Raw genomic sequence first — 25231 nt, forward strand, 5'->3', positions numbered from 1 at the left:
CAAGGGTGCTTAATGCTGACGCTTCTTGGCACTTCTCCCACAGTTGGAACTAATAGAAAAACAGCCCGCCTTTGGGCCTGACAGCTGCTTGCTCCACAGACATTAGTGCATTGGCTGAACCTGATTAAAATATCTTCTCTAGGTCCACTGTCTTAGTCTCACTTAGGCTTCTAAGGTTACCACCAATTTTTCAGGCTAGGCCTCTCCGTAATTCAGAGCAGCATCTCAGAACCCTGAAAATTTTCCCAAAGCCAAGCTTTTCTCTCTCTTCTGTATTGAAAATCCATTAAACCTAAAAGCCATCATAGCACAGGAAATGCATTCCTCTGAAAGGATCATTCACTATATAAGGGCATTCTCCCTCGCTGGCGATCTTCGGTACCAAGAAAGATGTTCCTTACAAATAAATAATGTAGAGCATCAAAGAAGCCCGGATAAATCAAATCAGCATCACCAGGCCCTTGAAGGGGCAGGTTCTGGATAAACTGTTTGGAGCCCAGATGGGAAACCTCATGAAGGACAGGCAGAGAGGGAAAGTCTCCAGAAAGTGAGGAACAGTACAGAAAAGTGAAAAATTAGGTTTTGGAATTAAATGGCTGCCTCAAAGAACCTGCCACTTTATGCTTGCAGAAGCTGTAAAAGCAGTTACTTATGTAGTCACGTGGAAATAAAGTGTTGTTAACAGCAGTGAACAATAGAGCAAATGAAAACAATTCTACACACAAAACATGTGCAAAAGGAATTTTTCATGTGGTATTTAATATATATGTATATATATATACTATTTGTACTTATGAAAATGCCACATGCAATGAAAGCTATGCATATTTATAAAAATACCTGTAAGTGGGCCAGTAACATTTAATATTTTCCAATAAATTCATACATAAAACATATACATTAGTGCCAAGTGGAACATATATTTTGAAATATGAACCCCAAGTAAAACTCTCAGGAATCTGGAGTAAAAACCCAGGTATCTGCCAAAGGAAACGTGGGAGCAATTGCCATTGGCAGAGGGGAAACAATGCCTGGTCTCTTATCTTCAGGGACTGTTGTGCTTGTCAGATTTCTAACATCACTTCGGCTGAGTTTTGTATTTGACTTCCAACCTCGTGGCCGTTTGACCTGCCAACTATTATTTTCTTTGAGGCTTTTAACGCTCCACCCTAGTATTTTGTTTTCCAGAGCAGTTGTGTCCGTTTCCTTTTCACTTCACCTAACGTCAGCGGTGGTTTACAACGTTGGCTCAACCGGCAAACTCTAAGGTTTCAGACGGACCCCAGGGCGTTGCGGCGATGACCCACAGCTGATACCGCTCTGGAAAGTCAAGGTCCCGGAGGGGCTGCGCTTTGTGCCAGGATTTCCATCCAGCCTCGGAGTCCCTGGCCCGGAGCGCCCTCCTTTTCCCAGGTCCCAGTCCCCTGCACGGGCCCACGGTGAGGCTGGGACCGCGCAGCCGGAAAACGCCGCCCTTTCCTGTCGCCTCCTCCATCCCCAGGCGGACGACTGGAGGAGGAAGGGACCAAGGCGGATTAAGAAAATTAATTAACCAGGTCCCGGCTCGGCCTCCGGGCGGAGGGGAGGGGCGGGGCGGCAGCGGCGGTCGCCCGAGTGACCGGCGGGCGCAGGTGTCGCGAAGGGCGGCATTTCACGCTCCCAGCCGGCGGCTGCGCCACTGGCGCCCGGTCGTGCGTCGCGAGCAACCGCCACCCGCTCGCCCCGGCTTGAGGCAAGTCTCTGGGGACCCGCGGGAGGAAGAAACACCTCCTTGTGGACTGGGAAAACCTGCGGTGCTGGCTGCTCGCGTGCCCGCTTCCTCCGCCTGCAGCTTCGGCGTCTCCGGTGTACGGAATCCACTCTCCGGGTTTTGGCGACAGCTCCGAGGGGAGCGAGCTGCAAACTGACAGCCCGCGACCCTCCCCCGAGCCCGGGATCCCAGGGGTGCGGGGACCCGCGGCCGGGCCAGGGCGGTGCGGTCGGGGTGGGGCGCTCCTCCTGTGCTAGTCACCCGCCCGCCGTGCCGGAGCCTCGCTGGGCCAGGTCGGCTCCTTGGGACGAGGAGAGGTGGGCGCAGGAGGGTTCGTGCAGGTGTCTGGGTTGCAGGCGGAATCCCTTTGTCCTTGGGTACCTAGGCGCTAGCACCCCGGGGTCCCTTTTTGAACCGGGCGTCCCGCGACCTCTCCTTGTGCGGAGGGAGCTGAACGCACCTTCTCCGAGGGGAGCCACCTCCCTCGAGGTAGCGATGGGCAGGTAAAAATGGGTGCCCTTTGTCCTCCGTGGGCTCGCAGGCCCTGCCGCCGGTGACCCCTTGCCCGTCCACCCGCCCCAAGGCGCTGAGCAGGTACCACCTTGGGGTGGGTCAGCTCGGCCGCCCGCGCCCTCCGCCCCGCCCCGCCCCGAGCAGCGGCCCCGCCCCGCCCCGCCCCGCCCCGCCCGGAGCAGGCTCAGTCCCGGAGTCCGGCCGCCGCGCGCTCAGTCTCGCTCGCACCTTCACCCTCTGGTGTGGCAGCCGCGGGCGGCCGTTGGGTGGCGGGTCCGAGCAGCAGGCGATCCTGGAGACCAGCGGCCTCGGCGCCTGATCGCTGTCGGGGAGCGGATAACGCGGTGACGCGGCGCCGCGCCAGCCCACCCGCCGGATCTGCACGTAGCCGGCAGGGACTGCGTGCGCCTTCGGAGGCGTCGGTGCGAGGCGTCGGTGCGAGGCGTCTGGTCCCGGACGGCTGCTGCGATCCTCCGGGGCTGCTGGTGAGTTGCTGCTCGCTGCGAGCCCACGGTTCCACCCTCCTGTTTGTGAGTCTGTCCGACCCGCGGCCGCGGCCGCTTCCCGCGTGCACGGGGTACTAGGCTGGGAAACCCCTAGGGAACGAGGATCCCAGGGCATTACCTTCCAGCTGGCATCCAACGGACAAAAGGGGACATCAAGTACGCCGGGAGGGGCGCCAGTACCCGGGCGCAGACATCCACCGTCTGTGCCCATCACTTCTCAGGGTGGGGCTGCACGTTTACTGCGCCCTTCGAGCTACTGACAGCCATTCTGGGCGCGTACTGCGTTTTTCCAGCTGAGAACAAGCCGCACATGGCTACCGCTCGCCTCCCATCGTGGGCTGGCACCAGGGCCGCGCACGGGTGCGCCCTGCAGACCTGCGGTGGCAGTACCCTCCGGGTGCCCTTTCCTCACTTTTACGGTGGCGGGGGCCACCGGGGGCGGGCATTGTGAGCAGAGGTCCAACCTATAGGTCTGGCCGTGGGTTTGGGGAGTTTTTTGGCCCGTGGTTTTTGAACAGCTGAAGCTTTTTCAAGATGTTTTTCTTCTGGAAACTTAAGTGCCTTGACACAGACAAGTATCAGATATGTGAGGACGAATGGATCTGGTCAGTCCGTTTTTTGTTATGAATTATTATACTCCATTCCCCTCCCCTCGACTTTGGAAGGCATGTGTTTCATCTTATAAATAGAAAGTAGCATATTTTTTTGGCAGGACCTCCTCTAATACTGCACAGTCTAGGAGAGGTCAGTTTAAAAATAAATATGCACTTGAATGTTACACTACCGAGAGCCAGGCTGTGGCTGGGACAAGCTGCGTGGACAGCAGCATCAAAGCCGGCAGCGCAGCTGTGTTGAAAGGAGTAAAAGCCCCAGAGTGCAACCCAGGCTGACAGTCAAGTAATTACATTTTGTTTAAAAAAAAAAAAAAAAAAAAGAGTGAGTGAATTAAAATGAGGGCGGGAGTAGGAATGTCAGGAGAGTATTGCAGTAGGAATCGTTCCAGTCCTGGTTTATTTGGGAAAGGGGCTCCTGGTGTGTGCTGAGGGTGAAAGGCAATTCCTGGAGGGCGGTGCTGGGTGGGGGAGGGAACTGATTAATATGTTAAGGAGACTTAAGATTTGCCCCCGCCCCCAACTCTTAGGCCTCACCATATCACAGTTTCTTGGCAGGGTTGCCTTTAAAAGAAGACAAAAATTAGGTGAGCAGCAGATTGTCCCGATTTGAATAGCAAAGCCAGGTTGGGGCACTTCCCTTAACTTCGTGCTGATGATGCCCTAGGGCAGTGGTTCTCAACCTTCCTAATGCCGCGACCCTTTAATACAGTTCCTCATGTTGTGGTGACCCCCCAGCCATAAAATTATTTTCGTTGCTACTCATAGCTGTAATTTTGCTACTGTTATGAATCATAATGTAAATATCTGATATGCAGGATGTATTTTCATTGTTACAAATTGAACATAATTAAAGCATAGTGATTAATCACAAAAACAATATGTAATTATATATGTGTTTTCCGATGGTCTTAGGCGACCCCTGTGAAAGGGTCGATGACCCCCAAAGGGGTCGCGACCCACAGGTTGAGAACCGCTGCCCTAGGGTATCCCTACAGTAATTTAAAAGACTCCTATAATGTTCTTTTGTCTGACAACTAGAAGACACAACTTCTTTTCTGGACAGTTCCCGAGGTCTTCTCTTTGAGTCCTTACTGGCATTAAGAGTAAGCTACCCAAGTATTGTGTGACAAATCCTTTTCAGAATAGATTTATTTTTATTTATGTTTTATTTTAGAGAGGAAAGGAGAGGGAAAGAGAGAGATAGAAACATCAATGATGAGAATCACTGATGGGCTGCCTCCTGCACATTTACTGGGGATCAAGCCTGCAACCCTGGCATGTGCCCTGACCGGGAATCAAACTGTGACCTCCTGGTCCATAGGTTCGATGCTCAACCACCGAGTCATGCCGGCCGGGCCAGAATAGATTTAAACACTCAGATATAAGTTGGGGCAGTTGTGCAATGTTTGGCATTGTCACATGTGAAATCAGTGGTAAAGACTGTATAGTCAAGGAAGGGTTGAAAGTTCTTCATTAAGTCTGCCAAAGAATGTAGGTTTCCCAATAGGTTCCATTCATTGAATGAAACACCCAGTACCAGCCTCTGGACTCACACATCAGAACTTCAGAAGCATTTTGGGATCCATGGCAGTTTCAGCTTTTTTTGTGGGTATCATCTACAAGAGATTTATATTATGAATCCCATGATTGGAACATGGTGCTGTGGCTGTGGCAGCAGCTACCGACGGGAAATAAGTAGCTCCCCCTTCCCTCAAAATCTGAGCAGTGCAATTCTGTTTTATATTCCAATGGAACATGTAAAGACAGCTAGAATAATGAGTATTGCACCTTTTTTTTTTTTGCATTTTAGTGTAAATTTAAATGCGAGATGAGTAAATACAAAGCCGTAAGTAACATTTATTGCCGAAGTGCTTACATGAGCTAGTGTGTTCTATCTGCTCTACAGCGTTTCCTTTAATGTGGTGTTTTATATCCAGCACGTTCACAAAAGCTTCCCTTTTCACTTCTAAAAATCTGTGGTATTCAACTGTCTTCAGAATAAAGTGGTTTTCACCTATGTCACTCAAAGATTTTTACCAGGCCAAAAAAAAATTTTTTTTGAGCTCCTTGGCTAGGAGCCATAACATTTATCCAATAGGTGGAATACAATTCATAACCTAGAAAAGCTCCAGCAGATGTCCAGACTGTTCTATTTTAATTACTAAAATTCTTGCTTTCGGTCTGATTTCACTTAGGCCTGGCCTAATTTCTTTCCAACGAGAATCCTGTGGACCTGTTTACTCATTGGTTGAATCAGAACTTAAATCTATTTCTAAGTGCACTATGTTTGCTGGAGAACAAGTAGGGTCATTTGAAATTACTGTATTCCGCCGGCCACAAAACCTTCTTTACCAAGCACTGATGCCCAGGATTCTTGACTTTGGACATTAAAGGTCCTTCCTATATGGAGCTTGTCCTAAGTGCCAAGAATTCTTCTCATCCCTTTATTTTGATGAACTCGTTTATTTTTGACAGTTCTATGTAGGAAGGACATTTTACAGATGTGGAAACTGAGGGCAGACCTGTTATATAACTTGCAGTAAGGAACATACCAAACACAAATACGGGGTGGGGCAAAAGTAGGCTTACAGTTGTTAATATCTATATATATAAAAGCCTAAGTGACAGTTACAACTGGATAACCGGACGACCAGCCAGTAGCTAAGACGCGCACTGACCACCAGGGAGAAGATGCTCAACACTGAAGCTTCCCCTTGGTGATCAGTGTGCTCCTGTGGCTGGCCAACCTCCTGTGGTCCCTACTCACCACCACCACCACCACCCCCCACCCCCACCCCCCCCCCACCCCCCCCCGCCAGCCCCAATTGGGACTTGGCGAGAAGGCCTGATCGGCCAGAGGAGGGGACCCCACCTGTGCACGATTTCTTGCATCAGGCCTCTAGTAGGAAATAACAAAGAAATTAATGAATAATAACAAGCATAAACTATTTCACATACCCACAACTGTAAACCTACTTTTGCCCCAACTTGTATGCAATTTAACAACCCAATAGGTGCATATATGAGTTGCTAATCCTGCATGAAAGTCAGCACCCCCTTGGGGCAAGGAGAAGGAAGAACATCCTGAGGTTAAGCAACCTCCGAGTCAGGCTGCCTGGGCTCATGTCCTAGCGCAGGCGCTCACTACTTGTGTGACTTTGGGCAAGTCCCTTAGCCTGTGTTCCTCAGTTTAGCAATTATAAAATGAAGATAATAGCATGACTCTGAGTATTGAGTTCAAATATAATGCACTCAGAAAAGTACCTGGCCCAGAGTAGGCACAATAAACAGTTGATGCTTTCTTTCATTGATGCTTTTGTTGTTTTCCTTGGTGCTTAATGCTGGTTCTATCATTAATATTCATCACTACTCTTTGAGATAGACAGTATTGTCTTATTTTCAGATGACAACACAGGCTCAGAAAGGTCGTGCAACTTGGCCAAGGTCACCCAGCTAACAAAGTAGAGGATTCAGGTTTGAATTCAGGTCTGTTTGAGCTTGTGCAAAATACCAAAGCTCACGGAGGGGCCGGGAAGCTGTTACATCTGACTCATGTTAGGGTTTTTCGTCTCTGGCAGAGAACTTCTTTCGTAGTACTGTGTATCTTGCAATACACAGTATTCCAAGAGGTCCAAAGGAAGGTAACAGTAATTGCAAACCTTAAGGGAGTACCATTAGGATATTTTACTACTGACGCTGGTTCAGTCCCATTGGGCGTGGCAACAGTCTTCTGCAGGGGATCCAGCATCAAACTGCTAGAGTTAACACAGTTTAATTTGTATCAGGAGGGTTACTAGGTAAACATGTAGGACTCTGGAACACATAAGAAAGCCCGGCCACAGCCAAGAGCAGTGGATTTCAGGGGCCAGGGATGAAGTGGAGCTTATTACAGACTGTATCCTTGCTTCAAATTTCTAGAAAGTCAGGGGTGGCAGGGCTCAGTCAGCAGTCTGGATGGCTACCTTCTTGAGCCTAGTGGCCACATCCACAGTGCATGACCCTTCGGTCCCTTGCATTCGGTGGCATGTTATATATGCTTCATAATGATGTTGCTTCAAAAGAGCTAAAGCAAGAGGCAGAAGCCCCAAGTGAGCTGGGGAGGAAGGCTCTGTCCTGGGCAGAAGCCAGGCCTCATGACAGCTCTGCCCCAGGCCCTGCCAGATAAGCTTCTGGTGTGAGAGATAGAGGAGGGAGGTCTTTGGAACCTAGAGGGATGCCCCAGGAACCCGCAGGGGACCTGCCTGGCCTCCGCTGCCTTTGATACTGTGGGTTTGCGATCAGCCGTGGGAGCTGCTCGGGAGCCTGTGTTCAGACTGAAGTTGGGGTTCTGGAAAGGATGGCTTGAAATAACCCAGGCGCCTCAAAACTAAGGGCTATAGCCTCAGTGCTGTCCGCCCTCCAGTCAGACACCTCCCTTCTGCCTTCGCCCTTGAAAATAAAGGCTACAAGACGAAATAACACCCCACAAACCAGAATAAAATAAGTAGCTGAATAATTCAGCAGGAATCGTATGTTTCTTTACTAAAAAAAAAAAAGAAAAGCCTTCCTGACCTTGATAACTTCTTCATTGCCAAGCTGTACCAGTCTCATGATGATGGACAGTATCGCCGTTTGTATTTGTAATTTTGTATTTTGTAATAAATACAAAAGCAGTTTGTATTTATTTATTTAAAATATATTTTATTGATTTTTTACAGAGAGGAAGGGAGGGGGATAGAGAGTTAGAAACATCGATGAGAGAGAAGCATCGATCAGCTGCCTCCTGCACACCCCCTATTGGGGATGTGCCTGCAATCAAGGTACATGGCCTTGACTGGACTCGAACCTGGGACCCTTCAGTCCCCAGGCCGACGCTCTATCCAGTGAGCCAAACCAGCTAGGGCACAAAAGCAGTTTTTAAATTTTGAGCCACAGAGTTTTATAATACAAAGCATGATTTCTGAGTAGTCAAGCAAACTGATGAATTTGAAAGCTGATAAGTTTCAAATTAATATTTGCTTGATCCTCATTGCTTTTCTAAGTCATGAATTAATAGCAGAATCCTGAAACTGCACATTTAAAAACACCCGGATGTTCAGTGATTTGGTTTTACTTGCATATTTGAAAAAGTCATCATTGGCCTTCTAGCCTTTGATGGTTGGTTAGACAACACACCTGCAATTAGCTAATACAGCACCACCCAATGTGTGGCCTGAAACGTCAGAAACGGACTCTTTGGGAAGCCAGTTTGATTGAGGCCCCTTTGTGCCGGGCTTTGCAGAGCACTTAGTATGTCACTGTGTGCAGTGACTCACAGGGAGATAGTGTCCAAGTCCTTTTGCCCCCAGAGCAGCTGGCAGGACTAGTCTGACAAGAAACCCTCTGGGAACCCCCGACCCCGAGGCAGTAGTCACACACTGCAGTCTGCCCTACAGAGCAGAAGGCCCCAAGGACATTTTAGAGAACCACCGGGTATGCAGGAATAGGGCCACAAGAACACACTAGAAGATGCCAGCAAACACCCCGTCATTTGCTATTTGGTACAATTAAGGCAGAATTAAATGGAGACGGTCACTGAGGGAATGGCCATAGCTCTGACCCAAGTTGTAACTGACCTCTCAGGGTCACTCTGTCATTCCTAAGATGAGGCATTTGACAGCAGATGATTTCAGATAATCTTCCGCTTTAGAATCCGGTGAGCCAGGGTCAGTGGCACCTATTAGCATAGCAATTTTATTAATAATAAGGTAGCCCTAACCAGTTTGGCTCAGTAGATAGAGCATCGGCCTGCGGACTGAAAGGTCCCAGGTTCGATTCCGGTCAAGGGCATGTACCTTGGTTGCGGGCACATCCCCAGTAGGAGGTGTGCAGGAGGCAGCTGATCGATGTTTCTCTCTCATCAATGTTTCTAACTCTATCCCTCTCCCTTCTTCTCTGTAAAAAATCAATAAAATATATTTAAAAAAATAATAATGTAAAACCCTGGGTTGAAAATACAGACCAGCGCAGAGCAGCCTGAGCCAGTATGGAAGGCAAGGCCTCTATTTAGTCAGCTTACATGTTTGGGAATCCGTCATGTTCTGGTGACAACTTGAAGGTCCTATTTGTAGACACATCAGGCCAGTGATAGATCACTGTGTGTTTAGCTGAAAAAGACCTATTCTGTTCAAATCCATTATAATCACTTAGGCGACACACATTTTTTAAACAAGCAAAGGCATTTTTGCTGTAATGTGGGTTTGCCATTTTGGAACATATTTGCTTTCTTTTCCTTTTTATTTATTTTTTATAACTTTTTCTGCCAAGGGTCAGTTCAGACATATAACAGTGATTTTAACACAGCAGGAGATGAGGCTCTGAGGCCTTAACCTGCCAGCCATGTCACCAGGCAAATCCCTCCTTGGTAAAGAAGTGGGGGGAGCAGGGGGATTGAGGATGCAGAGAAAGGGATGGGTTTTCTCCTGGCTCTGAGCTGCTTTAATTCCACTACTGTTTCCTTGTATCCAAGGCATTTTCTATGGTGCCTTATACCTTCTCCTATTATAACACTTAACTGCATTTAAATTATGGTTTATTGACACTTGTAGCTGCCTAGTTAAACTACTGGCTCCTTGAGAGTAGGGACTAAACCTAGTAAACTTGGGCACTCATCTGTTCTACAGTAGGACCTAATGAAAAAGCGGACAATCCAGTCCTAGCCATATTATCTGATTCTGCCTGTGGCAACATCTTAGTGTTGTCAAGCCAGAAATTGTTATCACTTACCTAGCTTATTTAAGTCCTGTCACAGTAAAATTACTCCTTCCTGGGCTACAGGCCATTCAGGTTCAAAGGGGCCCTCCAGTGGTTTGACGTTCCTGATGCTCATCCAAGGGTTTTCTGAAAACCAGGCCACCACCGTGACTCCCTCAAAGTCTTTGCTGGACAGTTGCAACTTCCACAGCAGCTCTCTCGTGCCCAGGTCTGATTGTGGCGGCGTGGCACCATGAGTCCACTGTGAGCACAGTCTGGGCAGCCCAGATGCTGAAGAGAATAAGGGTCATTGTGTTTCCTAATGCTTGCCTAGGATCCTCCGCCACGACTGTATGAGCCATTCATTGGTGTGCTGTTTGACCATTTGTCTACACTGGATGTGAGCTCTGTAAGTGCATCATAGCTGTAGCCTCAGTTCCTAGAATACTGTCTGGTCCTTAGCAGACCCTCAGTAGGTGTTGAAGGTGAGTGACTATCCAGGGGCCAGATGAAGGCACATGGAAGGCTTTTCTCCAAAGCCTGCTTCTTATTAAGCCACATGTCCCATGGTGGGCATGTCTTAGTACCAAACTGAACTTTTCTTGCTCTCAGATGACTTGAGTGAAATGGTTTCCGAAATAATATTGATTTTTTGGCCTTATTTAAGTTTAGTGTAAGTTTATGCTCGTGGGTGGATTTTGTTCTGTCTTCCTCTTGAAGAAGCCCTTAAGCTATGGGCTTACCTGAGGGGCCAGCTAGGTGGAGTTCTGTGGCCTCATATCTCAGGGGTGGCATGTGGAATTAAACAGTGACTTTGTTCCAATTCCAGTTTTTCTCAGAATGGGAAATCATGCCTGGAACCAGAACATCTTGGGGGATATTCACACTATATTTATAACGATTAGTTCACATGTTCAGATCATAAGGTCTAAAAGAAATAAGGTTGGAAGAAATACCCACTGTGAACTTTCAGCCTGTCTTGTTCCTTATGCAGCTCTAGTTTTTTAGAGTAATTAGCAATAGTGCCCCTTCTCTCTCTTTTTTTTAAAAAATATATTTTATTGATTTTTTACAGAGAGGAAGGGAGAGGGATAGAGAGTTAGAAAAATTGATGAGAGTGAAACATCGATCAGCTGCCTCCTGCACACTCCCTACTGGGTATGTGCCTGCAACCAAGGTACAAGCCTTTGACCGGAATTGAACCTGGGATCCTTGAGTCTGCAGGCCAACGCTCTATCCACTGAGCCAAACCAGTTAGGGCCCCTTCTCTTGATTGTGAGCTCAGTGCCCAACAGGACTTTATGTGTGGTGTCTACTCCTAAGATGACACCATTACTCGCTCTGCAGATGGGGAAACTGAGGCTCCCAGAGAGTCACTGGCATTGCACTGAGCCCTTAATTTAATACCAGGAAGGATGAGCAACGATGATGGAAAAAAAGCTGGCAAAGGTATTTTGAGTCTAAGGATAGTCTTAATTCTATTTAAAAGTACATTTTTTTCTTAAAATTCCCTAGAAGCTGATTTTTCTGCAAACATGTACAGTCATAGAACCCTAACATTTCCTGATGGACGGGTCCTTACCTCAGCCCCACTCATTCTGACACAATAAAACTGAGGCCCTAAGACTGAGTGACGAGAGAGAGAGAGAGAGAGAGAGAGGGAGAGAGAGAGAGAGAGAGAGAGAGAGAGAGAGAATGAATGATATTTCCTTGAGAGAGAGAGAGCGCACGTATGATATTTCCCTTCTTGGCCCAGTTCCTTTTCAAATTATTAATTTTTAGCCAAGTACAAGAAAGAAAAATTTAATTCCAATATACTAACATAATAACAGAATTTCTTTGGTTAAAAAGGAGGGAGGGGACAGATAGGGAGGGTGGCATTACTTCTCTAGGTTTCCGGTGTCCCAGAGGTGCCTATGTTGACCCCTTAGGATAACGGGGAACACAGTATGAGTAACCACTGTCCTAAAACACTTTGTAATATTAAGTTAAAATAAATCTTAAGCACAAATCTATGATTTTATCACCTCTCTGTGTGTATGTGTAGGTTACATGGACATACCAGGGGATACTACATTAAATTAGGAACATGGAATAGAGGATATTTATTACCCTAACTTCTCTCCTAGTGCAGAGATGCTTGCCTGCTTTTCTCCATCATTCCCTTGCCTATGGAATCCCCATACCAATCTCACATTCAGTGGGGAAAACTTCCTGCAATGGTCCGCACGCCGTTAACTGAGTTGCTTTAGACTTGTTTTTCATATCTAGCCCTATCTGGCCTCCCCATGAACCTTAACCAAATGCCCTTAAACTTTTCTTTATCTAGCTAGCCAATAATGGTTGATTGTAATTTTTCAAACTCAAAGAAATCCCATTTGTTCTCAAGGCTGGAAGAATTGCACCTGGAGATAAAGGATGCATGTATGTGTATAGAAGTTAGCCTAACTGAGTTCTGTTGACAGAAGGAATTCTCTTCTGATCAAGCTGGAGGGTAGGAATCCCTTCTAATTGTGGAGATTGTTCACAGGGCAGACACACCTACAAGCATTGTACTGATGGACAACATTTAAGGAGAAAATGGAAGTGGTTATTTGGGCAATTAGAATGGCTCCCCCTTCTTCATATTGTATTTCAGTAGATGTTCTGGTTTTTCATTTGGGATGAAGATAATGCTTTGTGTTTGCATCGTGCTTTATTGGTATGAAGATTTTCACTCTCAGCTCTTACAATCACCTGTGAGATAGGGCAGGATTGGGGGAATTATCTCCATTTGCACAGGAGGTAACTAGAATCCCTATGTGTCTGGAGTTCTACAAGGGTCCTACCAGGCTGGTCAAAGTTTTGGCCCAGGCCTCTCCTCCCTAAGGCTTACAACAGCAATGAGAGTTCTATGGATGGTTTTGTTTGCTCATGCAGTCATTCATTTGATAGGTGTTTTTCTTTAAGTACCTGATCTATGCTAGTCAGACTTGATTCAAAACAACCCTTTTCCATAGAATGTTCATTAGAGTTTCTTGAGTTTCCCTTGTACATCTTGTGCCAAATAATGCAAGTTCTCCCCTTAACTCATTTCCTTTTGAAAGGAAAGGTCAAGAGAGCAAGCTTATTGTTTCTCCAGGGCCTCATTCTTTAAGAGTGACTTCCATATACTAGTGAGTCAGGGGAATGTGTTGTGAATTTTTCCTTAAGGCTTGCCTGTCTTGCTCAGACACTCTTTACATATTGCAGTTATGGATAGAAGTTATTTCCCTTTCAAATCAAATATTCTTTGTCTTAATATGAAAGATCTGTAAGAGCCTGTAGAATTACTGTGGCTTGCATTGATAGGCTGTTAAATTCTTAAGCCTACATGGATAGAGAAAGGTTAAAATGTCTTACAGATGGAAAAATTAGAGAAAGCCTTTGTTACAAGAAAAGAGGCTACAACTCCTTGTTAAATGACTGTATTGAGTTCATTTTTTCTTGTAGGAGTCGTAGAAAGATTCCATCTTGCATTCCCAGGCGGGCAGGCTGGGTTGAAAAGGAAGGAAGTTAAGGCCATCACATTCAAACTTTCTCACTTGTTCATTCATTCAGCAAACATTTATTCAGTACCTACTGTGAATTAAAGATCGTGTCTCTCCCCTGAGGAAGGCAGTCTACTCCAGGAGGCAAGAAGTGATTGCAGTATAGTGTGGTAGTTAGTGTGATAGTAGGTTCGAGGTGTAAACAAGTTTGAGAGGCATTGGGGGAACTGGCAGGAGATATAGCCACAGGGGTGGATGGCACCCAGATTGCTGAAGTGGACCTCATTAGCTATCTTATTTCCCTAAGGGTGGGCCTGCCATTGAAAAGTGACAAGATCACTAGAGCAATCTAGATGGCCCCCTCTGATACAGCGTGGAAGATAAAGTGGAAGGAAATGAGGCCCACCTACCATAATTTTCAGACCTTTGTTCTAAGGGATGGACAAAAGGGAAAACTAAACAGGCTTCTTCAATAACATTTGAGGGCCTCTGGTGTTCCCCGTCCAAGAGGAGGCTCTGGAAGTGATTTTTATCCATAGGTCTTACGTATAGTTCCTTTGCCCACTTATTCTCACTGCGCTCACCACCTACCTGGAGATACCAGACATACAATCACACAAAAAAGAAGAATAGGGAAATAACAGAATAACATCCAGGGAAAGCTCTACAGGAGCCCTAAGAAAACCTGCAAGCAGGCAGTACGGAGCCTGGGTTACATGAGGTGAGCTAGAGAATTCCTTCAGGAAGGAAGTGACTGAAACAGTCGTGGAGGATGTTATGAACAGTGGTCAATGGTAAAAAGGTGGAAGTACAGTCCATGTAAGGAACACAGGGTTCTGAGTTTCAGAAAGGTAGGAGGGAAGTGAAGTGTCCATAGCGAGGAAAGGGAGCTATTGTCCCCTGTGAGAGTCCCGTGTTGTGCACAGCCCAATGCCCCGGCTTCCTCTGGGAAAAGAATGAACAGCAGTAACACTCTTTTCTAAGAGCAGGATGTTTGTTCTTCTCCTTAAGACTCAGGGGGCTTTTGTTGCTTCAAATTTTTAATCCTTTGGCTTTTCTTTTCGTAAAGTCAAATTCCTTTTGAGATTCTTTCTGACAGGAGTACAAATATTGAAAAGATTTTGTGAGTTAGAGTTGGAGGAGCTGGTGTTTGGGACCATTTTACTCATTCTTGGTTTCTGACAAGGCCAACTTACCACCTCTGCCTCTCATTACTGTTGAGATTATAGTGCGTTATTTCCTCTTGGTGCTGTCAGACTTCTAGACACGTAGTCTGGAACGGCCATTCTATTCTCAACCAGCTCCGCGGCAGTCCTCACGTTATCCAGGCAGCGGCAATTAAGAGCACAGACTGGAGGCCAGCCAGTCATGGCTGAAATCCTAGCTCCTCCACCTTTGGGCCGATTGACCTAAGGCTTCATCTAAGACTGGTTCCTAAGGACTATGTTCTAATACTTGCTGCCTGGCCCACAGCAACTACTCAAAGGTTAGCCATTACTCTTCACAAGCATAAATTCCTCAGAGAACTAGGCATTTCAAATTTGCTACTTTCTGTGGACTTGGACTGGGAGTTGGCACCTGGGGGCAAACCAGCTCCTCTCTCATGATGGAAGGCCTAGCAGGGGTTGTGGGTTCAAGCACTCCTTCACTTGAAGTTCACTGTGTGCCATGTGTTGTGGGAGGCCAAAAAAAATGGGTCAGACCCAGTTCATGTTCATAGTGGAAGCTCTCAGCCTCGTCTGAGGGGACGTTCTTTCAATCATTGGACAAATATTTATGTATAAATGACACAGAAGAGCCTGCCATGAAGGTGGGCGGAGAGGGGATTGGCCACCATATTTCCGAATATATTCAGTGCTGGTTTGATGCGGAGAAGCCATATTTCAGCCCATCGAATGAACATGGATGACTGTCAAGGGCTCTAGCAGGATGGGAGAATAGCATGGAAGTCCCAGGTGTGTCCCTTCACCCCACTAGGGAATCACTGTTCGAGGAGCCTAAACATGAGGACATGCTATAAAGGCAAAGCACAGAGAACTTTGCTTTCTATGGTGGTATGGGCCGAATGACCATAGCCTGAATTTCTGGACGCCTGTCAAACCTGTTATTTTGGATCATTTGATACTACCACCGCTGGACAGGAGTTTTCAGAGCATAATTGCTGACTTAAATATTAAGGGGTATTATTTTGTGAGCAACTAAGCAACTTCACAAGGTACTTCCTTTTGAGCAGAGTTTAGAAGGAATATCCTGGCTGAATATTGCTCAAAACTTCAGGTTCTCTTCCTGTATTGATAGAGTCCTTGGTGCTTCACAAATCAAGTGGGATCCATTGACTGTGGAAGCTGGGGGCAGTTTACAGTTGTGGCCTTATTTGATTCATACCCACCAAATTCAAGTGCCTGCCTGGGTCCTTTGGACTGAGTCCCGTGTAAAACGAGTCATGATGAGTGAGCCAGGCAACTGCCAGGGATTAATGTCCATATCGAGTCCTTCCCCAATCACTCACTTTAATGGGGAGAAGGGGTCTGATGGCCTCTCTTCAAAAGTACAGACTTGGTATTTTGTGAGGTGGATGTTCTGTCTTCCAATTTTGCGTCTAAGAAGTCTTTGAAATAGTACAGTCAGACCCTATAAATGTAAAGGGTGTACACAAACTAGTAGTGAGTCTCTCATATGGTATTTGTGGGTTTCTATATAATCAGTGTTACAAAAGAAAAGTAAATACAAGCTGTAGCTGAATCATAAGTGAGAAGTCCATTTATAAATAATTGAAAGTGAGACATGTCATAGACTTTCTGAGTGGTTCTATAAAATATAGCCTGGCCCGTCCGCCTGCAAGTTCATTTGCATGACGTCTAGGCAGCTGGGACCTGGGCTAATGGAGTTTTACAGTTTCAGAGCATATAGCTCTGTCTTCAGTTTAGCTGATGTGAGGAGAGGATGAGAATCTAAAAATAGAAAAGGCATCTTCTTATCTTCTCATGGGGGGAGTGACAGACTGAAACTATGAAAAGCATCTTCAGGATGGTGTTCACTGGGTCTTCTCCCATTACATTTATTTCGGTCTTAGATTTTCACTGAAGTTCAATGTTGAATTTCTAATACTCTGATTTTTTCTCCCTTGAATTTTAAAATTCTTTGTGTGACTGAGAGAAGAGGGTTTGGCAAAAGGGTCGGCGTGAGTGCCCTGGTTGAAGTAATATTTTACTGTTTCTGATACCGAAGGGTGGCTGGTCATCCTTATATTAGTGAAAACACAGCTATCTTCAAGTGGAAAGACCTCCGGGGAAAGTCTGTGAGTGTTTTTATAGGCGAATGTGACATAGGAAATAAGCAGTGACAGTGTTCCCTTACAGGAGACTCAGAATGAACAGGTATGCAAATACCGCCCTAGGGTACCATCGGGTGGGCCTGGAGCCTGGGCTGCTGCCCCCTGTGAAACCTGAGTAAGGACGAGGAGCAAGGACAAGGAGCCAAGATCTGTTTCCCTGTAGCTTCTCCTTACTAACCCTGGGGCCTTTTCCATGACAGAGAAAGGAATCCTTCAGATCCCTGAAGCATCTTGTGGCCCCTCCATATTTTGGGTTTTCTTGAGCTGCTACACTCCTTCAGCTGCTTCTCATGTGTCACACCTAGCTTATGTGTCTTCTGCTGGTCCCCTCAGAGCATGTAGGGAGGCATTCCAGGTAGCCTTTGTCCCTTCTAAAGTGGGGAGCCTGGGGGTCAAAGGCAGTTTTCCCGGAGGTATCACGGAGGAATCGTCTTCTTGTTGGCAGCGGAGAGAAATACTTCACGGACGCTTGGGGGTGGGGGGGTCCTGCCGCGGCCTTATCCTTCCCTGAGGAATCATTTAGTAGTTTTGCTGGGGGCCCAGGTGGTGCCGTAGTGCTGTGTCTGGGTGCCAGGAAGAAGGGCACACTGTACAACGCTGAGACAGGGAAACGGGAGCAGGAGCTAGGATGTCCTTGAAGGATGTGACAACGAAGCAAGAAAAGGGACGTCTGGTGCAGGCTCACTGCCCGCAAGTAGAAGGCAGAGGCCTGCAGCTCCCTCGGGATGGCCCTGCCCCCTCCCTCCACCTGCCCCTGGTTTTATACATGTGTGTTTTAAATTAACGTTGCAACCTATTTTGCAGGAGGCAAGGCATTTTTCACAACTCTCTCTCCACTAAGAATTGATCTAAAAACAAATAGCAGACAAACCAAACATTCCTTTCTTAAAATAAATGGAATTTTAAAGAAAGCGCCAACCTCTTTGTTCCTTTTCAGAGCCCTGTGCGTTGCCAAAGCAGTCAGCTCTAACTGCGGAACTGATTTCCTGGTGGGCCACTTCGTCACATCCCCTTGTTTTAGCCCTCCCCCTGGCCACTGCCTTGTTTTGGTCTTCTCAGCAACACTCTGTTTACCAAAAGGATGGCAAGGAAAGGAAGCAAGGGGCCACTTCCGTTTTCCCTTCATTGAATTACTATTGCTGTGGTGATTCCTCTGAGGAACATTGTCACTTAGGCTTAAATCGGGCAGCGGTGAGAAACTAGAGTTGGCTAGCCTACTGCAGGAATGGCCACTGGGCACTTGTCTTTCTTATCAAACCTGTGGCTTTCACTTCCTCTCCAGGCCTTTTGTGCCTTGGATTTCTCACAAATACCTGTAAGTAAGTGGGAGCCTGTGCTCACATTTGCAGCTGGACTTCCATGCCTGCACATCTGCCAGACATTCTCTCTGGCCTTGTTAGGCAGTGACAAGCAACTGACTGGGGAGTTGAACCCTTTTGTTGGCGGATCTGTTCTCTCCAGTGCCCAGGAACCGGGGCCTGTGTTTTCAGAGGCCTGCGGGTGAATATTATCTTGAGTGTCACCTACGAGGGGGAAAGCGGAGCAACCGTGATCCAAGAACTCAGGGAAAGGGATTATCGATTGATTGTGGAGAGTTCAGATTTCAAGGTCATGGGGAGGGTTTTTTGAGAAAGGGCTACACATTAGAAAGTTTCTTGATTTCTCTCTCTTTCCTTCTTCCCTCCCTTCCTTCCTCTTTTCTTTTTTTTCTTTTAATTTGAGGAAGGTAGTAGGGGTAGAGGACTAATGGCATGAAAGGAAAGATGGGGAACAGGAAAGGTCCGAGTGGGCAGGCAGCACCTAGAATGGTTCGGGACCTGGTAGTTAGTGATGGGGTAGAGTCCTGACTGAAACACGAAGGCTAGACATTCTCTTCGTTTGACTGGGAGACACCCATGAGGGCTCGCTCATCAGTTCTGCTCCAACAGTTCACTGCTGGCCTGTAAGCCCTGTGAACTTAGCCGGTCAGGGCACATACCAGGGTTTCGGATTTGATCCCAGGAGGCAGCCAATCAATGTTTCTCACTTTCATCCCCTTCCATCTACCTCCTGTCCCTGTGGGCAGTCACATTACTTGTGTGAGCTTCCAGACATACAAGCCAATACAAATGTATCAACACACTTTGCACCGATCTCTTTTTCCTTTGAAGATATGTATCTTTGAAGCCCTTTCCATATCAGCATATAAAGAGCTGCTTCATCATTTTTTAGACCTGTGTTATTTCCTTTTGTATGGATTCACTTTTTATATCTGTGACAGTTAGGTTCTTTCCAGCTCAAGGCTGTAACAAATGGTGCTGGATTGGTAACCTTGTACACATATACGCAAGTTGGATAAATCTCCAGAAATGTCTGTAAGTGGAACTCCAGGGCCAAAGGCATGAGATTTGCAGTTTTGATAGATAATTGCTAAACTGACTTCCAAGGAGGGTAGACCTGTTTGAGCTTATGCTATCAGTGTCTGCAGGGCCTGTTCCCCACCCTTACCAGCCCCAATGCCTTATCACACACTTGTCTCTTAAACAGGCTTTGCAATGCCTCCCCTTCAGAATTTGGGAGCTGACTGAATTCCTAAGAAGTGTGCTTACTAAGTGTCAAGACCTCAAATTCTAGAGCCTGGCCACTTGGCTTAGTGCCTGGTTGCCGTGCACGAAGTATGTGCCTCAGTGCATCAGCTGTAAAATGGGGATATTAACAGCAGCCGGCTCCTGGGTTCCTGTGAGTGAGCTAGTCCATGGCAAAGGTTGGAGCAGTGCCCGGTACATAAAAACACTCACTGTTGTATTCAGGGTTGGTGATTTCCAGGAGACACACACAGACCCTCTTCGGGACCAGCTGCTTAGTTACCTGTGAGGACACTGCCCACTGGGTTTCTGCATTAGCGACGGCAGGGGAGATCCTGAAAGAGGAATCAGCCTGGGAAGGAAGCAGGGCAGGATGTCCCTGGCTGATACGTGAGGGAGCCCAGCATTCTCAGAGTGGAGGGGTAAGCGTGGTTGGCCCTGAGCTGGAGGAGGAAGATAACAGATAAGATAGACAGGTGGTATCTGAGCTCTCAGGTATCTTCCTCCTATCGCATTGAAAACATCAACTCGTCTAAACTTGTAAAACTGACATTTTGCCCCAATTCCTTTCAAAAACACACAAAAACATCCAATTTATTTGGGAGCTCTTAGCACTGGCGCAGAGCAGACGTTCAATACCAATTACTGAGGCTTAGAAGCCCATGTTCCTGCTATGCAGTAGATACAGTGTAAATATTTCCAGGAGGAAGAAAAATGCCTTTTACGGTATCTTCTTTCCTCTCCCACTCTCCAGCATCTCATTGCCGGCAGCTGATCGAGCTACTCACCAGCCCCTTTCTTACTTTTTTCTCTATATGTTGTCACTGCCCTGCCATCTTTGGGTCCATGCCAATGACCTAAAAACCCAGCTTCTCCAGGCTGAGCCAGCCTCTGTCGTGGGGCCTGCAGTGCCCATGGCCAGGCAGGGACCTTGGAGGGGGCATTCTCTCCCCCTCCTCACCGCTCCTCCTCCACGCCCCCAGCTGTTCAAGGAAGGGGTGAATGTGAGTGAGTGCATGAGAGACAGAGAATTGTACTCTGGCTGCTGCAACTTTCTGGCCTCTTACTATAGTATTTTCCTAAATAATGTGACATGGCCTGCCTCAGTTTCTGGCTTTGCAAAACCCTGGCACCACCAGCTGACCACAGCAGCCCTGGCATGCCCTTGAGGGGTGGTGGACACACTGTATCTTTTTCCATGGAAGCTGCCTCCTAGCCGTGTGTGGGCAGCTGTCCCTCAGGGCTGCCCCCACCTTCTGCAGGAGGCGCCCCAGCTGCTCTTGCAGGCAGTCGTGGCACTGGGCCCAGTGGGCAGGAGGGCAGCGCCAGGCCCCTAGGGGACAAGGCCCTAGGCTGTGGTGCACTTACAGGGGAAGGAACTTCTGAGGTCTAAGCAGGAAGACCCAGTGTTTAAACTGGTAACTGCTGCAAGACCCAGTTGAGAGGTAAGACAGAGAGAATGTCTTCCTATGATTGGTTCCCCGTATTCTTGCTTGAGCATCTCTTTCAATGACAGCCTCTAGGCATTACTAACCTGCCGTGAGAAAGCAGACCCCTAGGGCCTGTCCTTGTGGCCATAAAATAGCACCTCAGGGAGGTTGAGCCAGTGCCTTCGTTGGGACTAAAGAGAAATCAAGAGCCAATGCCTGCAGGGTTCTACTGGGCAGCTTCCAGGTGAGCCCAGTCTGGGTGCGAAGCCGGTCCTGCTGCCTCGCTCCTCCCCACGCCCTCAGCCGGTGGCAATGGGCCTCTCCTGCCGGTCATTCTCTGCCTCCTAGGGCCTGGCTGCAAGTAGCTTCCCCAGTGGAGCCAGTTGTCACCTTGCCAGTGGGGGCTGGAGCAGAGTTCTCACCACCTGCCACAGGCAAGTGAATGTAAAACTCTTGCTGAAAAGAAAAATATGGGGCAGATGTCAGCCAGCCTCCAGCTGCTACAGAGCAGGTGTGGCTCTCTTCAAGCCACCACCCACTCTTCCCAATATTTATTTGTTTGCTTGCTCTGTGGCCAGGGAGAGGTGGCTGTGGAGCCATTGCAGGAATTCCCGCAGCGAGAGAGGCTGGAGCTTTTCCTTGGCAGCTGATGTGGCTGAAGAGTTGGAGGGTGTTTTTCACGGGTGATGATCTGTAAAATGAGCGCCCCCAAGCCCCCAAGCCTTCTTGTAGCACATCACCTCTAATTCCCTCATGTAGCCTCGAGCAGGGAGGCTGTGTTCAGGGAGGCTCTGTTCGTTATAATTACCGCCAACCCTTAGTGGCTTACAATGATACTCGTGTAATGACTACCCATTTAATGACTCCATTTTTGCGGGTCAGGAATGCGGGCAGGGCTGTGGCTGTGAACCAAGTGTCAGAGCTGTAGACTCATCCGAGGCTCAAGGCTCGACTGGGGAAAGATCCACTTTCTGGTTCCCTCTGGTTGTTGGCAAAATTCACCTCCAGAGGCCCTCTCTCAGCAGGGTTCAAACCACTAAAGGGGGTCCCCACCTCCAGCCTGCAGAGGTGGGCTCTTTTATAATGTAACCTAATCGAGCTGTGACATCCATCAGCTTTGCCATATCCTGTTGGTGAGAAGCAAGTCACAGCTTCCGCCCACAGAGCCCTTAACACCGGGAGGCAGATCACGAGATTACCTTGGAATTCTGCCTGCCTCAGGGAGAGGATACATGCTTATCAGTAAATGTTCCCAAAGTATTTCCAAGTGAAGGCCCAACCTATTCTGTAGGATCACACGATTTTCTTTGCAAGGACGCAGGTTTGTTCTTTTCTCCCAGCTCAGAAAGCCTCCAAGTCCCGACACACAGGCCAACCGTGTCCTTTCTCCACTTGATTCCGGCTCCTGCTCTTCCATTTCTTGGCTCTCTGTTCTTGAGAAAAGGTGCTTTGTTGTTCTGCTTTTTTTAATGGTTGTCTTTTTGACTTTGAATCTTAGGGTTTTCTCACCTGGAAGAATTCACGTCATTAAGATTTGGTTGGACACTAGCGTATAATAGCCGCTGTCACTTAGTATGAGACTGAAGCGCTACCTACTGCGCTAACGAGGCACCTTGCTGTCACTTAGTAAATGGTATTTCCAGCCCCTTTCTTGTAGGACTATTTATTTTATCCATTCATTGTATTAACCCATAAGACTCAACAACAGAATATTAGTCTTGCTAGTGTGAGTGCCAAAGCAAAAGAGAAAATGTATTTTAAAATAAATCCAGTTGTATGTAAGGAGCTGAACTCACTCTGGTCATGAAAGGACTAAAATCTGAGGCATGTCTAGAGAATTCTGCCCACGGCCATGTTTCAAAAGTGCTGATGTCACCGGTTTGGGGTTTTTTAATATCTCTCTTCCTCTTCTCCCCGCCCCCCCCCCCCCCAGAAGTAAGACTTAAGGTTAGTGGACCCTTGTTAAGTTTTAAGTTTTTATCCTATTTCATGGAGGGAAACAGCAAAACGGCTTCAGATGGGAACTCGTCCCGCCCTTACTCCCAGGCTCTTGTGAAACCTGCGCTGCTTTCTCTTCCAGGCTCCCATGTTGCGGACGGGCTTGGAGGTTGGGACCGGCGCTCCAGGGAGCCCCACTTGGCTGTAGCTCCAGGAAGTTCTCTTCGACCTCCGTCCCCTCTCACGGCCCCCGCCGAAGCCACTGGAGGAAGATGGTGTGACCGTTTCCTATCAAGCAGGATTGTCGGGCACACGGAACCCCCGTGAAGAAAGTGGCCCTTTTCCCCACTCGCAGGAGAGACATTCTCAAATTCCAAAATGCCAGCCAAGACCCCCATTTACCTGAAGGCGGCCAACAACAAGAAAGGAAAGAAATTTAAACTGAGGGACATTCTGTCTCCTGATATGATCAGCCCGCCCCTCGGAGACTTTCGCCACACCATTCACATCGGCAAGGAGGGCCAGCACGACGTCTTCGGAGATATTTCCTTTCTCCAAGGGAACTACGAGCTTTTGCCTGGAAACCGGGAGAAAGCCCCCTTGGGCCCGTTCCCGGGGCACAGCGAGTTCTTCCGGGCCAACAGCACCTCCGACTCCATGTTCACAGAAACGCCCTCCCCTGTGCTCAAGAACGCCATCTCCCTCCCGACCATCGGAGGGTCCCAAGCGCTCATGCTGCCCCTGCTGTCCCCGGTGACATTTAATTCCAAACAGGAGTCCTTTGGGCCGGCCAAGCTGCCCAGGCTCCACTGCGAGCCCGTCGCCGAGGAGAAGGCCCCGGAGAAAAGCCGTCTGTTGGAGAACGGGACGGTCCACCAGGGGGATGTCTCCTGGGGCTCCAGCGGGTCCGCGTCCGTCTCGCAGTCCAGCCAGGGCAGGGACAGCCACTCCTCCAGCCTCTCCGAACAGTACCCCGACTGGCCGGCCGAGGACATGTTTGACCATCCCGCCCCGAGCCAGCTGGTCAAGGAAAAGACTAAGTCAGAGGAGTCCCTCTCGGATCTCACGGGCTCCCTCCTCTCCCTGCAGCTCGATCTCGGGCCCTCGTTTTTGGATGAGGTGCTGAATGTCATGGACAAAAATAAGTAGCAGGACACCTCCAGCGATGCCTTTGGGATGAAAGGTATCAAAAAACAACAATAAAACAACAACCAACCACAGTCGAGAAGAGCTTCACTGGCTAGATTTGCAAGTTACGTGATGGGTTTTCTAAGATAATGTTCCTACAGAGTATTTTTTTACTTGTTAGGCCTTGTTTGCAAAAACAGTTTAAAAAAAAAAAAAAGACCCGTCCTAGCAAAAAGAGGAAGTGAGTCAGTGAGAACCCGTTTCGGCAGGCATGGCTGATGTTCAGCTCACAGGTTTTGTTTGTAGACACAGGAATCTGGCTCGGCCAGGATGGCACTAGCCACAAAGGGCTGCAAGGTCACAGGGAGGAACTTCACAGCACTCGGCATTTTCTGAGCAAGAAGAAGTCAAAATTTTATTTCACACCTAAACCTTTTTTTTCTGGACTCTTTTCAATATTATGTTGTTTGGGCTCACCGTAGCGATTCTTCAGTGTTAAAACTGTTCTGTTTTCACAATTGAACAACTTTATGGGTTTGTGGGATTTTCTTGTAGCTCTTATATATACACCTATGTATTATGTCAATATTGCAGAATTTTGACTGTCAGCTACATGTTGGTAGGACAAGCAAAGTATTACTGTAACTAAGTTATTTTTAAAGTTAAAATATATTTTTATGTGCCTTTGGCTTTTTTATTGCAGAGTCTGCATTTTATAGATACTACATCGAATGTTGTCATTTGACTTGTTTCCATTGTAAGCTGCATATGTGTATGTTTGGAAAAGTGTATTCATACTGTAGCTTTATTTTTCTCTTTTCTTCCCCTGTTAAACTTCTCATAGCAGCCAACCATGGATTGTCAAGTGTAAAGGCACAGGTTGCTCATGGCGCTTCTGCAGAGACTGTGGGCTACACCACGTAATGATCTTTGGAAATAATGGGGATGTTAGTACAGTACATACCTGCATTACATAGGTACTTCATACAACACAATAAAGAGTAAATGTTAAAATGACCTTGCATGCTTATAGTAATAAACAAACAAAAGAGTAATAATATTTTATTATTATATAGTCCAGAGCTAGAAAAATTGCTTCGCTAAAGTGTACATGAGTCTTTAACATAAGGTAAGAGGTGACTTCCGTTCACTCTGTAATTTTAATTATTCCCTAAAGGTTTCAGATCCCCAAATGGGCCCCACTGATGCCAACCTCTCAAAACTCATTTCGTTG

General features: G+C 47.4%; 1 protein-coding gene across 2 annotated transcripts; it reads left to right on the forward strand.

Annotated features, from left to right (window-relative positions):
• Positions 1 to 2054: 2054 nt before the first annotated feature.
• Positions 2055 to 25031, forward strand: CDC42EP3 (CDC42 effector protein 3). Of its 2 annotated transcripts, none has more exons than XM_081101652.1 (2): positions 2055 to 2748; positions 23012 to 25031. In XM_081101652.1, the coding sequence occupies exon 2, from the start codon at positions 23248 to 23250 to the stop codon at positions 24016 to 24018; it is 771 nt and encodes a 256-aa protein (XP_080957778.1). In that variant the 5' UTR covers positions 2055 to 2748; positions 23012 to 23247; the 3' UTR covers positions 24019 to 25031. The 2 variants fall into 2 exon arrangements, with proteins under 2 accessions (XP_080957778.1, XP_080957779.1); XM_081101653.1 differs by lacking the exon at positions 2055 to 2748 and adding an exon at positions 21781 to 22503 and having other exon boundaries at positions 22559 to 25025.
• Positions 25032 to 25231: the final 200 nt, after the last annotated feature.

Source organism: Myotis nattereri, assembly GCF_964212035.1.
Source record: "Myotis nattereri genome assembly, chromosome: 10".
NCBI lineage: Eukaryota > Metazoa > Chordata > Mammalia > Chiroptera > Vespertilionidae > Myotis > Myotis nattereri.

Bases quoted from the DNA above. Each gene is read 5' to 3' on its own strand.
- CDC42EP3 (XM_081101652.1), top strand. From the start codon at position 23,248: ATGCCAGCCAAGACCCCCATTTACCTGAAGGCGGCCAACAACAAGAAA.